Source organism: Peromyscus leucopus, chromosome 11, assembly GCF_004664715.2.
Source record: "Peromyscus leucopus breed LL Stock chromosome 11, UCI_PerLeu_2.1, whole genome shotgun sequence".
Lineage (NCBI taxonomy): Eukaryota > Metazoa > Chordata > Mammalia > Rodentia > Cricetidae > Peromyscus > Peromyscus leucopus.
Genome location: NC_051072.1, coordinates 29,603,499 through 29,619,651, shown reverse-complemented (window position 1 = coordinate 29,619,651; position 16,153 = coordinate 29,603,499). Strand labels below are relative to the sequence as shown.

General features: G+C 44.8%; 1 protein-coding gene across 4 annotated transcripts in view; it reads left to right on the top strand.

The window, feature by feature from the left end:
- The first annotated feature begins 11,498 nt into the window (after positions 1–11,498).
- Paip1 (poly(A) binding protein interacting protein 1) overlaps positions 11,499–16,153 on the top strand; it is a 29,054-nt gene continuing 24,399 nt past the window's right edge. Inside the window, exons 1-2 of one of the 4 annotated variants that reach the window (XM_028885385.2) lie at positions 11,499–11,656; positions 13,159–13,328. In XM_028885385.2, coding sequence (XP_028741218.1) covers positions 13,233–13,328 — 96 coding nt within the window. In that variant the 5' untranslated portion in view covers positions 11,499–11,656; positions 13,159–13,232. Of the gene's footprint in view, positions 11,675–12,004; positions 12,558–13,158; positions 13,329–16,153 lie in introns of those variants that run through there. The other 3 variants (XM_028885384.2, XM_028885382.2, XM_028885383.2) reach the window with 3 other exon arrangements.

Genomic DNA, 16,153 nt, shown 5'->3' with positions numbered 1-16,153 from the left:
TATAACTACAAAACTTAACAAACATGACTATAAGTTTGATTACCATAGATGATTATTAATTTGTATTTAATTATACATTATAATTTTAAATGAGTTGCATAAACTTAATACCTTAAATAAGAGTAGAAATATATATGCAGTATAACAAAATTAACTTTAAATTTGTATCAATAAACTAAAATCCATAGCAATGTAAAACATTTCAAACAAGTTGTTTTAATTAAACAAAACAGGGGAAATGCTGTGGGATAATATTCTTGTATACTGTAAGATTTGTCACTCAAACTGGTTTAATGAAACACTGATTGGCCAGTAGCCAGGTAGGAAGTATAGGCGGGGCGAGCAGACTAAGAGAATTCTGGGAAGAGGAAGGCTGAGTCAGAAGTCACCAGGCAGATGCAGATGAAGCAAGATGAGAATGCAGAACTGAGAAAAGGTACCAAGCCACGTGTCTAAACAAGATAAGAACTATGGGTTAATTTAAGTGTAAAAGCTAGTTAGTAATAAGCCTGAGCTAATAGTCAAGCAGTTATAATTACTATAAACTTCTGTGTGGTAATTTTGGAAGTGGCTACTGAGAATTTGGGAGTTGTTGGCAGAACAGAAACTTCTGCCTACAATTATTCATGTATCTTTGACAGTAATGAAAATCTGGTCAGCATAAGCATCCCACAGGACAGAAAAAAATAACAGTTGTATGATGTTTAAAAGTTTACAAAACAGTGTGACATGTATTATTCTCTTACTTTTCTATTGCTAGGAAGAAACACCATGACCAAAGCAACTTATAGAAGAGTTTATTGTGGCTTACAGTTTTAGAGGGTAAGTCCATGACCATCATGGCTGGGAGCATGGCAGCAGGCAGACAGAAAGGCATGGTTTCAGAGCAGTAACTGAGAACTTATATCCATATCCTCAAGTAAGAGGCAGAGAGAGCTCACTGGGAATGACTGGGCCTTTGAAACCTCAAAGCCCACTCCCAGTGAGTGACACACCTCCTCCAACAAGACCACACCTCCTAATCCTTCCCAACAGTCCACCAACTATGGAGCTCAAATATATGAGCCTAGAAGCCATTCTCATTCTACCCACCACAATTACCTCATTTTATTATTTCAGTGACTATAAAATGGGTACTTGTAGATGTAACCAACCGTCTTATTAAATAAGAAACACAGAACCAATGTAAAAGAGAAAGCCAAGAGGTCAGAGCTCAGAGCTAAAATCTCACCCTTCCTCCTGTGAGCTCCTAGCTTCCCGAAAGAGACCTATTTCCTGTCTATCTGTCTTTTCATAGTCTTTTTTCTGCCTTCTCATTGGTTGTAAACCCAAACATGTGACTGCCTCGTCACTGTCTGTATGTACAACCCCCCAGGTCTTAAAGGCATATGTCTCCAATGCTGGCTGTATCCCTGAACACACAGAGATCTATGGGATTAAAGGTGTGCGCCGCTGCTGCTGCTGCTGCTGCTGCTGCTGCTGCTGCCGCCGCCGCCGCCGCCGCCGCCGCCGCCACCACCACCACCACACTCTGTCTATGGCTCTAATAGCTCTGACCCCTAGGCAACTTTATTTATTAACATACAATTAAAATCACATTTCAGTACAATTAGAATACCACCACATTTCCCCTTTTCTATTTTAATAAAAAGAAAAAAAAGCAAAAGGTTATAACTAACAAAAGAAAAACTATATACAAAAGTACAATAACTGTATATAATATATACAAGTAACAAATACCTAAACGATGTCTAGTCCATTTGTATTTGACAAATCAGAGAAAATAATTCCCTTATCTATCCTATTTTGGTAAGTCCAAAATTTATCTAATGTACTTTTTATCCTAATTAATTTTCAACTATAACTAACTAATCTTCAACTCCCTCAGAGACCCAAGAAGGAAATAATATTAGCTAACAAAAGTAAAAACAGGAAGTGCATGCAAGCAACTTCCAAAAAATTTGTGAGTTGACAGAAACAGCCAGCTGCCTGGACAGTCACCTGAGGTTTCCGTAAAAGAAACTACGCCCAAATTCCCAAATATACCGAGCTGGCTTTGGAGATATGTAAAAGTTAAAACCTTCCTTTAAAAAAAAAAAAAAGAAAGAAAGAAAAGGGGAAGTGCTGTGGGATGGTCTGTATGTCAAATTGCTCTGATTGGTCAATAAATAAAACACTGATTGGCCAGTGGCCAGGCAGGAAGTAGGTGGGACAAGGAGAGAGGAGAATTCTGGGGAGTGGAAGGCTGAGGCAGAGAGACACTGCCAGCCACCACCATGACCAGCAGCATGTGGAGATGCTGGTAAGCCACCAGCCACGTGGCAAGGTATAGATTTATAGAAATGGGCTAATTTAAGATATAAGAACAGTTAGCAAAAAGCCTGCCACGGCCATACAGTTTATAAGCAATATAAGTCTCTGTGTTTACTTGGTTGGGTCTGAGCGGCTGTGGAACTGGCGGGTGATAAAGATTTGTCCTGACTGTGGGCAAGGCAGGAAAATTGTAGCTACAGGTACTGCTATTTCTATTTTAAGATGAAGAAATTTTGACCTGATGCATCTATAACTATATGCGACATGAATGTAGGTCTTTAGCTCCAAGTCTGATGATTTCTGGTGGGCAAGTCTATCTCCAGGAGGGTGTTGAGGTTCAAATGAGAAATGTTCCTCATAAGCCCATGTATTTGAGCACTTTGATTCCCAGGTGGTGGGGCTGTTTGGGGAGATTATAGGACTTTTAGGAGATGCAGGCTTGCTGGAAGTAGTACTTCACTGGAGGAGGGTACCTCTCACCCCACTTCCTGCTCTTCCTGTTCCCTGTATGCAAACAAAATGTGATCAGCCGGCTTCCAGCTTCTTCTGCCTTTCTATCCCACTATTGTGGACTCCAAACTGGAAGCCAAAATAAACTCTTCTATGTTACTTCAGTTATGGTATGTTACCACAGTAACACAAAAATAACTAATATAGAGGGGGTGGTGCTAAGATGACTGTCCTATGTGAATGATGGCACTAAGAGACACGTGGAGAACAGAAGTACCTTCAGAGAAAGAGAGGTAGATATAGCCCTGTAGCCAAAAGTTTCTCCAGTCCCGCCCAGCCCTGCTGTCTCACAGATGCTTATAAAATAATCACTCATAGGCTTATATTAATTACAAACTGTATGGCCTATGGCTAAGAATTCTTGCTAGCTAGCTCTTTCATCTTAAATTAACCCATTTCTATTAATCTATGTATTGCCACATGGCTGTGGCATTACCAGTCTGCTGGCATGTTGCTCCTTGGGTGGAAGGCTAGTGTCTCTTCCATCTCTGCCTTTCTTCTTCCTGTCTCTCTGCTTGGATTTCCTGCCTGGCTATAACCTGACTGGCCATAGGCCTGAGCAGCTTCTTTATTTATTTTTTTTTTTTTTGGAGACACATGCCTTTAATCTCAATACCAACCATAGAAGACCTGGAGGTCTGTACAGACAGGCAGTGATGAGGCAGTCATGTGGTTGGGTTTACAACCAATGAGAAGGCAGAACAGAAAGTCTATATAAAGACAAACCCTCAGGAAGTAGGTCTCTCTTGGCTGAAGAGGCTAGCTGCAGCAGACGGGTAAGGCTCTTAGCTCTGATCACTTGGCTTTCTTCTTTGCAGCTTCTTTATTAACCAATCATAAGAAGACATATTCACAGCATAGAGAAAGACCATTCCACAGCATGTCCCCAGTAAACATGAAAAGATGCTCTCGTGTTCTCTTTCCCATTCAACTGCCTGGATTGTAAGTATTAACCCAACATTTTATATGAAATAAGACCTTCTCACAGGAGACTTTATAGGCCACTCAAGGTTCAAGTGGATGTCTTCCTTTTGAAATCCAAACTTTGTTATTATTTTAATGTTTAAAACTCTGTATCTTACTTTAATCAGACTGCTGAAGCAAAATATCAGCGGGGTGGTTTATAAGCAACGGAAATTCATGTCTCACCACTGTGCAGGCTGAGAGGTCCAAGGTCAAGGCACAGGTAGATTTGTTTGGTGCCTGATAAGAGTTGTGTGTTACCTCATAGAGAGCTGTAATCTCACATGGCAGAAGGAGCAGAGGTCTCTTTTTGTCTCTTTTATAAGGGCATTAATCCCATTCATGAGCCCTTCTGACTTAAATCACGTCCCCTGAGCACCATTCCTTAACACTATCACCCTGAGGGTTAAAATTTCAATATATGGGGCTGGAGAGATGGCTTAGTGGTTAAGAGCACAGACTGTTCTTCCTAAGGTCCTGAGTTCAATTCCCAGCAACCACATGGTGGCTCACAACCATCTGTAATGATATCTGGTGCCCTCTTCTGGCCTGCAGGGACACATGCAGACAGAACACTGTATACATAATAAATAAATATTAAAAAAAAATTTCAATATATGTAGGTATTGTCTGTGTCGATCTCTAGCACCTAATCTCAGCTTGGCCTCAGCAGCAGCCAGCAGGTCTCTTGTAAGTGCTTCCTTTTCTAATCAGCTTCCTTTCTCAGGGCAGTTTTTCCGGCCCTGGTCCCCACTGCTGACATCACCGGCTTCATTCATCATCCTTCCCTTTATGGTCATCCATTCATCCCTTTGTACCTGGCCTCTACAGCTTCCACCTTGCCTCTGTAGCTCCTTTAACTCTGCAGCTAAACCCTGCGACCCTGCAGACTCTGCTGCTGGGTACCTCCAGCAGCTCTCCTCTAACTGGGTTCATTAACATCTAAACCCTGCAGTGACTCTCTGCATCCCTATCAGCTCTCTGCCTCCTCCAGTAAGGCCACTGGACTCCTCCAACAATGCCAAGGCCGATGGCCAGCTATTGAGGGCAATCAGGAATGCTTTATAAATTGCGGTCAACCAAAACAATGCAGGGTGCGGATTTACTGCTATTTAATAAATTCTGTTATTGTGGAAAGATATAAATATGTCTTTTTGTTTCTGACATAGCGCAGGAGGGGCATAAACATTCAGTCTATCCTGCATTATTATCACTCATCTGTCTGATTTCTGCATTTACACATAAGTTCCTTGCATTTTGTCTTATTCATTGATGGGCTATCCACACCTAAAAGAATGTCTGGCTTCATTATGCAGTCAGTAAATACTTCTTAAAACTAAGAACACATGTGAGCATGTGATATTAGTTAAGATAGAAGGAAGAGGGGCTAGGTTTATGTCTCAGCAGTTGAGAACTGACTGCTCTTTCAGAGGACCAGGGCTCAATCCCATCAACCACATGGTGGCTCACAGTCTGTAACTCCAGTTCCTGGGGATCCCAGTCTTGCTTAGGGCCTCTGTCAGCAATGAGATGCAAGTGGTACACAGACATCAATGCAAGCAAAATACCCATACACATTTTAAAAAATTTTTTAAATAGAATACACTGACTTTGACCACATGTCAATAAAAAGATAGGTGAGTAGTCTAAGCTAGAGAGATATGGAAACAGAATATGCCAGGAGCAAAAGACCTCATGATTGATATTTACGTATTAAACATTAATACTCCACTTCCTTTGATACAAAACTTGGACTCTGTTCATCATCTAATTGATGAGTAGTTCCAGCTACTACATTACCTCCTGCTGGCCAGCAAGCACTCAGTTCAATTAGTTGACCTGTGTAATTAGAATATTGGATCTTGTAATTGTTCATTCAAAATGTCTCTAAATTTTTCTACTCTTATAGCTTAGGCTCTGGCTACCCCTTTATCTCCAGGCTCCTTATTTCTGACTTTCGATCCCCATTTTTCATTCTATTGCCTGCCTTTCTTCCTCAACCCTTCTCAGCCTAGCCTCAACTGTGAACAGTTTGCAGCCCCTTCTACCTCAGCTGCATAATGCTGCTGTGTGCCACTGACAGGCTTTTCAGTTCCAGTCAGGTGATCAGGGGATGACTTGGAGAGCTCTCTCTTCAAATCTCTCAGCTTGGTGTCAGCAGCAGCAGCCAGCAGGTCTCCTATGGGCCCTCCCCTTCCCAAGCAGCCTCCTCTCCCAGAGCAGCTGTTAAAGCCATTGCCACCTTCCTCCAGCTCCGTGACTGGCAAGTCTACCATGCTCATTCTTAGCAGACATTTCTTCCTTTCTTAGTGAGGGTACAGAGACCATTCCTGCACTACTCACATCTGTTTCTATTTCTTAGTGTCCTCTTCTCATCCCTTCTGATTATGCTCCCTGCCTGGTCTTTGAATTTAGGATGTCACCTTCTTCTAATCTTTTACTCCTTCGATGTTGACCCTTTTCCCTGGGGGATTCCTTTGCTTCAGCTGTCTTTAGTTGACATTCTCATGTCTGGTTTTGTTTGTTTGTTTTTGTTTTTGTTTTCAATTCTATCCTTCCCCTGATTTAATCAAGATTAAATAAACCTGTCTACATTCTCTATATTTCCTAATACTAAAAATTATTTGCAACCCAATTACTCACAAATCTGTAGTATTCTGACTGGTATTAAAATATCATTGACTTGCCTTCTTGCTGATTTATAGTAAGAAACAGACCTCAATGATTCTAAGATGTTTGTGTCACTGTGGTCCATTTATTCTGGAGAGCCTGGGTAGCATTTAAGCTTGTAGATTCTACCTAGAACAGGAACGATCACTAAGTACGGATCTTGAGTGGTGTTTATTCAATGTTGTCATCACTGGGACAAACAAAACCCCTGGCAAAAGCAATTTAGAGGAGGAAGAATTTATATCTTGAATGTAACTAGTATATGAATAGCTCCCCAATTGGAGAAGGCACAACCCACAATGGCAGGGGAAGGAGAGCAATTTTCAGGGCAGTGAGAACATGCAGACAGGGGAGCCACACAGCTCAGTAAGAGCACCTGAGCTGGAAGTAGGGCTGGATATAACCCTCAAGGTCTGTCCCTAGTCACCAATGTCCACCACTAGGCACCAGCTGAGGACCAAATATCCAAACACACAGGCCGATGGGGGGACACTTCACACTCAAATCACCATATTCCACATACATGTGGAATACAGTACTTACTTTATAGGGTTGTTTGGAAGACTAAGTGAGATATAATACAAAGTATTTACTTGAAACATAAGCACTCTGTACGCATAAAAATATTAGCCATAATTATTGCTGTTAGGTTATTTCAATATGCAAATTTACACATAGTAAAATTTCAGGTGCATCAGATTCTCAAGGGTAGTTGCTTATTCCATTGCTTAATGACTTCAGGTAAGAGACCTCCAATACGGGCACCGGAGTGATTAATCACAGGCACGGGGCATATTCATGGACTCTACCATCCTATTATTTGACATCTCTGCAACAACTGACACGCTGGGAGTTCTTTTTTAACCTTCGGATTTATGCTAGCTTCTCTCATTTTTTTTTTAATGATGCAAAGATGTGTTGCATTCTTTTGTTTCTGTGAAGCTGTGTTACTTTGCCTGCCTAAAATACCTGATGGTCTAATAAAGAGCTGAATGGGCCAGTATTGAGGCAGGAGAAAGGATAGTCGGGGTTGGTAGGCAGAGAGAATAAACAGGAGAAATGTGGGAGAGGAAGAAGAAAGTGGGAGAGAGCAAGGAGAGGAGGATGCTAGGGGCCATCGTTCCTAGCTAACTCAGTTCACTCTTTACTCAGACCACCACAGTGACTTAAATGCCTTTATCAATGAATGGCGGCATCATTAAGGAAGAGAAGAAGAATTAGCTGATGTGTCTGTTCCCATGGGTCTCATCTGTGTAAATTATCTTTCTCTCTGGGTCTCTGGGGCCCTCTGTGAAATGTAACTTCAGCCAGTTAGCACCAGAGACTTCTGGATCAGGGAAGAGTCTCCATGGGCTAAGAAAAAAAAAAAAAAAAAAAAAAACCTACATGAATGGATAGTTCAGTCATGAGAACATACAGAGAGCATTTAAGTTCATGAAAAATGTTCAACATAATTAGCCACTAGTTACTGAAAATTAAAACTAATGGCATTTCATTAACCACTCTTTTGCTTGTTCTATAAATGTGATACGTCCATTTTCTACCTGGAGTATTTTGTTTTGTTTTATAATTGGGTTTTGATGAGTCTTTATATTCTTTTCTTTCTTTCTTTCTTTCTTTCTTTCTTTCTTTCTTTATTTATTTATTTATTTATTTATTGGTGTTTCGAGACAGAGTTTCTCTGTGTAGCTTTGCGCCTTTCCTGGATCTCACTCTGTACACCAGGCTGGCCTCGAGCTCACAAAGATCCGCTGGGCTCTACCTCCCAAGTGCTGGGATTAAAAGCATGCGCCACCACCGCCCGGCATATATTTTTCTAGATACATGTATTTTGTTGGATATGTGCCTTGCAAATATTTCCTCCTTCATATTTATGAAATATTTCTCATTAGCTGGACTCGAATGGTGCTCTCTCTATTCCCATGAAGTCCGCTGATGAACCTGAAGTCAGTTTTGAAAACCAGTCTTCATTATTGTCACTATAATGGTGACTCAAGGAAAGGCAAGTCTATTGTAATTAATGCCATTACTGCTTGAAGATTATATGGACCAAGTCCTGGGCTAGAACCTAGAACAGTGGTTCTCAACCTTACTAATGCTTCAACCCTTTAATGCAGTTCCTCATGCTGAGAGATGGTGGCATATGCCTTTAATTCTAGCACTCAATAAAGATCTCTTGAGTTCAAGGCCAGCCTGGTCCATAGAGTGAGTTCCAGGACAGCCACAGCTACACAGAGAAACCCTGTCTCAAAAACCACCGCAACAAAAATACAGTTCCTTATGTTGTGGTGATCCCCAACCATAAAATGATTTCATTGCTACTTCATAACTGTCATTTTGCTACTGTTATGAATCATAATGTAAATATCTGATATGCGAGCCCCATGAAACGGCCTATAAACCTGGGGGTTGTGACCCACAGATTGAGAAACACCTAGAAGTACAATAAAGCACCACCTGCCTTCAAAGGGATAGTTCAGGAAAGAATTGTGGTTGTTTTTTTTTTTTAAAAAAAAAAAAAAAAAAAAAAAAAATTCTAGCAATCGACATTCAAGGCTCCATGAGAACATTCTCTCAGAGCACAGCCATCGCAGGGGAGAGTCTAGAAGCTTCATGAAGTCTTCCTGGAGAACACCTTCTAAGCACAGCAAAAGGGAAGGTACCTTTGCCCTAGTTTGTGGCAGGTCCTCTTCTGATAGTGTACACCACACTTTCCATCCTCCTTTGTGGGGGACCAGCCCCCACTTTTATGACCAGGGTGCTCTTGAGCAGGGAGAGGTGAGAAATATTTAGATAGAAAGGGCAATCTAGACAATGAGAGGAAAGACAGAAACACAGGATAGCCTCGGGAGGCCTGGGTCCAAACCCACCAGCCCAGAACTTGATTCCAAAGGGCTTTTTATCACAATGCCAAGGGGGACTGATACAGCCAAGGCAGACCCCTCCAAACACCTGGTACCCAGGCCCGTGGTCCAATCATCCTCTTATGCAGTCCTGCTGGTAAAGCAAGCTCAGATCTCACTAGGAAGCCTCTGTGGGCTCCCACACTCTCTGAATGGACTCTTTCCATATTCCTTTTTTTTTTTTTTTTTTTTTTGCCACAAATCAATAAGCAGTGTATAAATGAGGAGGGGCTTTTCTTGTGATCTTCAGTGAGCCCCACATGAGACTTATTTTTTTGAGGGGCCTCTTACTGTTGTGCAGTATCCAGTACCTGGAAGTTAGCATTACCACAGTCCCCAGATGGAGCTGAGCCTCAGTAATATCCTGGCATATTTTCTGTAAAATGAGCATATTATAATGTCTACCCCACAGGATATGAGGATTACATAAAATGATAAAGGTGAGACTCTTAAAACAGTAGCAGACACACCATTAAAAATCAATAAATGCTGGTTGCACATTACAAATTAAATTCATTCATGTTACCCCAAGTCCATCTCTAATATTTCCTAAGCATAGGGCTAAAATTACGTAACAACAAGTAGGGAGATGGCCATGGATGTCTCTGAGTTATCTTCCCTGGTACCAAGAGCTTATAAATATTCCCTGATATCAGCATGGATGCAGACTGACTGTATTCTCACCTAGTAAAGTCTGTGATAGAAAAAGTAATTATCCACCATGGAAGCTTTAACACAAGGAGCTGGCAGTTTAGCTCAGTAGTGAGGACAAGCTTAGCAGCCACAGGCCCTGTGTTCAATTTTAGTACCCACAAAAAAAAGTTAGTTCAAGGGAAACCAAGGGGCAGCAATCAAAAGCCTGGCACAGATCTGGGACAACTGCTTCAGGAGGAACATCTCATTTCAGATTTTGACGAGTTTTGGGTCTTCTCTACATACTAAAGAAGGCCAAGCAAGAAGTAACTTGTGAGCCAGTCATGGTGCACATGCTTGTAATCACAGCCCTTGGAAGAAGGAGGCAGGTGGATCCAGTGTTCAGAGTCGGCCTCAGCGACACTGAAGTCAGCCTGAACTGCAGGAGACTTTAGTCTCAAAAAGTACCAAAGAAACAAAAATAAGAGATTGAGAAGTGGTCACTACCCATAGCCACACACGTTTTAAAATGCCAAGGAGCATCGTCTCCACCCAATTTTTAAACTGAAATCTTGTGTGACATTATGCAAGAGCATAAATCATTTCTTCATGGTTGCTCTCAAGAAAACTGTACTGTCTTGTTGAGTTATGTGAAGGCATATTCTCGTGGTTAATTAAAAAAGGTTAACAAGGAAGTTTGGGCCCTACTTGATGAAAACTGAGAAAACATTAAGCCTTCCTTAAATCACAGGGCTAATCTCAGAATTCTGAAGATGGTTCAATCCAATAGTAAGGGCATCTATTTCTCCCTCTTTTTCATTACTTACATTTACCTTTCACTTGGCATTAGCACCCTCAGCCCTGACAAAAACAACAATTCACACATAATTACTAGAATTGAGCTGTGCAATGCAGCAGGCAGTAACTAACTACATGTAGCTCTTGAGCACTCTAAATGTGCCTGGTCCCAAATGGGGCGTGCTTTAAGGGTAAAATACACATTAGACTTCAACTAATTTTGACTTCAACTAATTTTGAGAGAGAGAGAGAGAGTGCCATTCACATTTAACATTAACCACATGTTGTAATGATGCCATCTGAGTATACAGGATTAAGTATATTAAAATTAATTTCACCTGTCTTTCATTTAAGGCGGCTTCTATCACATTCAAAAATCACTTAAATGGCTTGCAATGGTTGCTCGCGTTTTTGTTTTGTTTTTTAACTGGACGGCGCTGGCAGGAGATGCAAGTGGCACTCAGGAGCCTTGCAGCGAAAGGTAGGGCATTTTCTAAAGTTTCCGGAGGGGAAGAACTGACAAGGGAGGCGGAGGCGGCGGCAGCTCGGGAGCAGACGTGACCGAGTGCGGTGCTGACCCTCGGTGGGAACTGGAAGGCGGGCCGTGTTTTGGATTCTGGTTTGCACGCCCCTCCCCGGCAGGCCGCTAACGGAGCAGACGGGCCGGGCTGCGGCCCGGGCCCCCTTCGCCGCCGGGCCTCGGGGTTCGGCCGGAGCGCTATCTCTGAACACACCTGCGCGCCCACCTCGGTTGCGCGGCGGCGAACCCTGGCGCGGCGCCCACGCCCCCCCCCTCCCCCGGATTATTTTTTCTCTGGCACCAACCGTCGGTCTCGCACTTTTTCTCCGGAGAACTAGCCGAGGAGGTCGGTAAGCGCCGCCCGGTAAGCGTCCCCCCACCTCCACTTTCCCCTCGGCCCGACCCCCCGGAGAGGCGAGACGCGGAACGCGGCTGGCGGCGGACGGACTCGCCCCCCCACCCCCTCCCGGGCTCGTCCAAGCGGCGGGGGTGGGGAACCTCGGCCGCCCGCCCGCTCGCCCGCCCGCTCGCTCGCCCGCCCGCCATCGGCGAACGCGAGCAGCCGTCGCCAGCCGGCGGGAGGGCAGCCGCGCCCGGGGCCTCCGGGCCGCGGGGGCCGCTGTGACCCGCCTCGGCCCCACTGCGTCGCGGGCCGGACGGGCGGGCGGGGTGGTGGTGGGGGGGTGGGAAGCGGGGGCTTAAGCGGAGAGCGTCCGCCAGCCGGAGGGAGCCGGGGAGGCGGGCGCTGTGCTGCGGCGCGTCGGCTGGGCGCCCCCGTCCCCGTCCCCGGAGCGCGGAGGACCGAGCAGGGCCCGCCGGCCTCCTCCTCTTCCTCCTCCATGAGGCCCTGAGTGAGGCGCAGCGGTGACAGGCGGCCCGCGGCGCCTCCCGCGCGTCCGATCTTCGGGAGCAGCGGCGGCGGCGGCCCCCGGTTGGGAGAGGCAGGAGCATGTCGGACAGTTTCGATCGGGCTCCAGGTGCTGGTCGGGACCGGAGCCGGGGCCTGGGCCGCGGAGGGGGCGGGCCTGAGGGCGGCGGGTTCCCGAACGGAGCGGGGCCTGCGGAGCGGTCGCGGCAGCAGCCGCCGCCGCCGCTGCAGCCCAAAGCCCCGGGTTTCCTGCCGCAGCAGCAGCAGCAGCAGCAGCCGCCGCCGCCGCTGCGCCAGCCCAGGACCGCCCCGCCGCCAGGGGCCCAGAGCGAGGCCCCCGCCGGCTCCGCGCGGCCTCCCCGACCTGGGGCGCTCCCAGGTACGGAGCAGCTCGAGGGCCCCGGTGCTCCTGGGCCAGCTTTCCCCCCCCCATCCCGCGGCCCTTCGCGCACGCCGAACCCCGGCGCGCCGAATCCGTCCGTTCCCCCCCCCTCCCCGGTTCCCCGAAAGCATTTCCCCGAGGGGCCCGCTCGGCACGGGGTAGGAACTGGGTTTGGAAGGAGGTGGTGGCTGGAATCCTTTGTGCGCTCCGGCTGGGGGAGGGGCCGGGGCCCCGGTGCGGGGTCGGGCGCCCCGGGGAGGAAGTCGAAAATCGCCTGCCTCTCCCCCCACCCCCCTCCCGGTGAACCCGGGCCCCCAGGCGAGCATCCACTTCTTAAACCAAACTCCTTAGAGAGGGCAAGGGTGGGAAAAGCTCTCGAACGTTCGTTTCGGAGGCAGGTATGTGCACTGGTGAGCCAGAGCAAGGCTATTGTTCCATTTTTGCGAGCTCTTTGTACGACTCTTAACCATCTTACATTTTGTATGTGAACTCCTCAAATCCGGAAGTTCTCAGACGGTTTCTCAGTATGTAGTAAGTTGTTATATACAAAGGAATGAATCCATCTAGCATTGCTTTTTTTTTTTTTTTTCTTTCTCAGAACAAACGAGGCCCCAGAGAGCTCCACCTAGTTCACAGGATAAAATCCCACAGCAGAACTCAGCAGAGTCAGCAATGGCTAAGCCCCAGGTGGTTGTGGCTCCTGTGCTCATGTCTAAGCTGTCTGCGAACGCCCCCGAATTTTACCCATCAGGTTATTCTAATTATACAGTGAGTACATTTTTTTTTTTTCTCCTACAACCCTGGGTTAATACTATCAAAGGAATGTGGTTAGTCTTTCACTAGAGTGTGCTGGCTGCTTTCTGTACTACACACAGAAATGTCGTATTCATTGAAGGCCTGATTCCGGAATATAATTTGTAGTTATAGTCAAGGTATTGAATGTAAGCTTGTGAGACTGGGAATTCCTGTCTGCTTGTTTCACTGTTGTGTCCCTAGTACTTAGAAAGGATATAGAAAATAACAAACCTGGTATCAAAAGCCTAATGGCTTGAATTTGTAAAACTAAAAATCTGCATCTGAACCTTAATGGACAACCTGTACAGTGAGTGGCTAGGAAAGCAGCCTTTAATTTGATTTTAGCCAGATTGCAGAATATTCTTTGGTGGCCTTGGAATAAATAGCCATTTTTGCTGTAAATAGGTAGTTTAATGAATGTTGAGAAATGCACATCTGGGCTCTTTATTTCTAGAGGAAGTTCATCAATTATGTTAAAATATTTCTGGTGCTGGTTACATGTTGTATGCAGAAATATTGTGAAGGTTTTTAGTTGATTGGTTTTTGTTGTCTTTATTTCTTTGTTTTGTTTTGATTTTGAGGCAAGCAAGGCAGCCCTTCTGCCTCAGCCTCCCAGGTCTGGAATTACAGCATACTTGACCATGCTTTATATGTAAGCAGTTTTGTGACGTGTTTACATAAGTATACATAGGTATAAAGAACTTTTCTCACTTTTTTTTCTTTGTCAGTAATGTAGCAAATTTTTTTTTTTTTTTTTTTTGGTTTTTTTCGAGACAGGGTTTCTCTGTGTAGCTTTGCGCCTTTCCTGGAGCTCACTTGTAGCCAGGCTGGCTCGAACTCACAAAGATCCGCCTGCCTCTGCCTCCCAAGTGCTGGGATTAAAGGCGTGCGCCACCACGCCCGGCAGTAGCAAATTTTAATTGGTCCTAGTTTTCTTAGTAGTAGGAAGCACAAAGCATAGTTGGAATATATAGGAAGAAATTTGCTGTGCTTGTTAAACCCAGCTGAGTCAGTGAGTAGAGATTAACTTTAGAAAGGGGAGGGAATACTAGCAGTGAATGGGAAAGATGACTGATATACCTTAGCATGAGGCCTCACTCTTAGTCTGTTGAATGGTAACACAGTGTGAACCCCTCAGAGTTAACAGACGGCTAGCCTCACAGCCAAAGAGAAAAATGTCAGCATCCTCTAAGCCCCATTTATCCCCTTAGAATTATCCCTCGTGCCCAGGTAGAGCCACCGGGGCTTTGTTTAGATAGTTTTGGTATGTATTCCTAATTGTCCTTGAACTTGAGACCCTCCTGCCTCAGCCTCTCCTGTGCTGGCTCCATAAATGAAGGTCTGTAGACTAGATTGCTGCTCTAACTCTACATCTAAATTCATATTGTAACATATAATTTGAGGTGATTTATGCACACACTTGACTATATCAGGGTTCCATTTGTCCATTGATGAAAGGATAGCTTCTACTTTGGGGCTATTGTGGATGAGATCATTGTCTCTGTCCATGTCCTGATTGAGATACTCCTTCATTTCTGCTTAATGTGTAACAGTAGAATTTCAGCAGCCAGCCTTGGTGGGAGCAGCTGTCTTCTCTAACGAGCTCACTCCACTCTAAGTTTTTCAGGGTTTGCTTGCTGCTTGCTGTCTTCCCAGTCAGCACTTGGTGGTTTCTGTTGAGCATCCTGATAGGTGTGCTGTAGCTCCTTGTGGTTTCAGTTTCTGTTCTTCTTAGAATTCGTGACTGCATACCTTTTGTAATGTGTATTTGGTTCTCTTCCTGTTTGACACGTGGAGAATCTGCACTTTGTGGAAATAGAAACTCCATGCATCGTTTAGAAAGATGCTTTGGGACTAGAAAGGATGACTATGGCAGGAAGAGCAGTTGATCTGGTGAAAAGCCGTTTGTCCTGAAAAGTGAAAACTAAGAGTAGCTTGCCAAAAAGTTGTATTTGGTTCAGCAAGGGAAGGAACTATTGAAGAGCTGTGAGTAGTTGAATAATTCAGCTCTCAAGAATGTTTACTTTGGAGACTGGGGAGATACATGGCTTAGGTGTTAAGAACACTGGCTGCTCTTTTAGAGGACCTGGGTTCAATTCCCAGCACCCACATGGCAGCTCACAACTCCAGTTCCAGGAGATATGGGGCCCTCACCTAGACATACATGCAGGCAAAACACCAGTAGACATAAGAATAAATCTTGAAAGGAAAAATTAAAATAAAAAGAATGTTTACTTTTTAGCAGCCAAAAAGTTACCCATTTGTCTATTTGTTTTCCTTCCTGTTGACATGGACTGTTTTATGTGAGAAATACTGGTTTTTTGTTTTGGTTTTTGTTTTTTTTCAAAGTCCTGAATACAATCAAATGACCTTATGAGTACATATGTCTGTCTGGGGGTGTGTGCAGGTGAGTGCGTTTGAGCAGGCCAGAGAGACCAGATCTCTTTGGAGCTGTATTCACAAGATGGTTGTGAGTGGCCCATATGGATGCTAGGGAAGGAACAAGGTCTTCTTCAGGAGTCGTACATACTCTTTTTTCTTTCCTTTATGAATGATTTGTTTTTATTATGTGCATTGGTGTTTGACCTGCATGTATGTATGTCTGTTTGAAGTTATAACTGTTAGATCCTCTGGAACTGGAGTTACAGACAGCTGTGACCTGTCCTGTGGATGCTGGGAATTGAACCTGGATCCTCTGGAAGAGTAGGCAGTACTCTTAACCACTGAGTCATCCCTCCAAACACATGGTGTATTCTCTTAACCACAAGCCATCTTCTCTGCTCCATCACCACCACCAC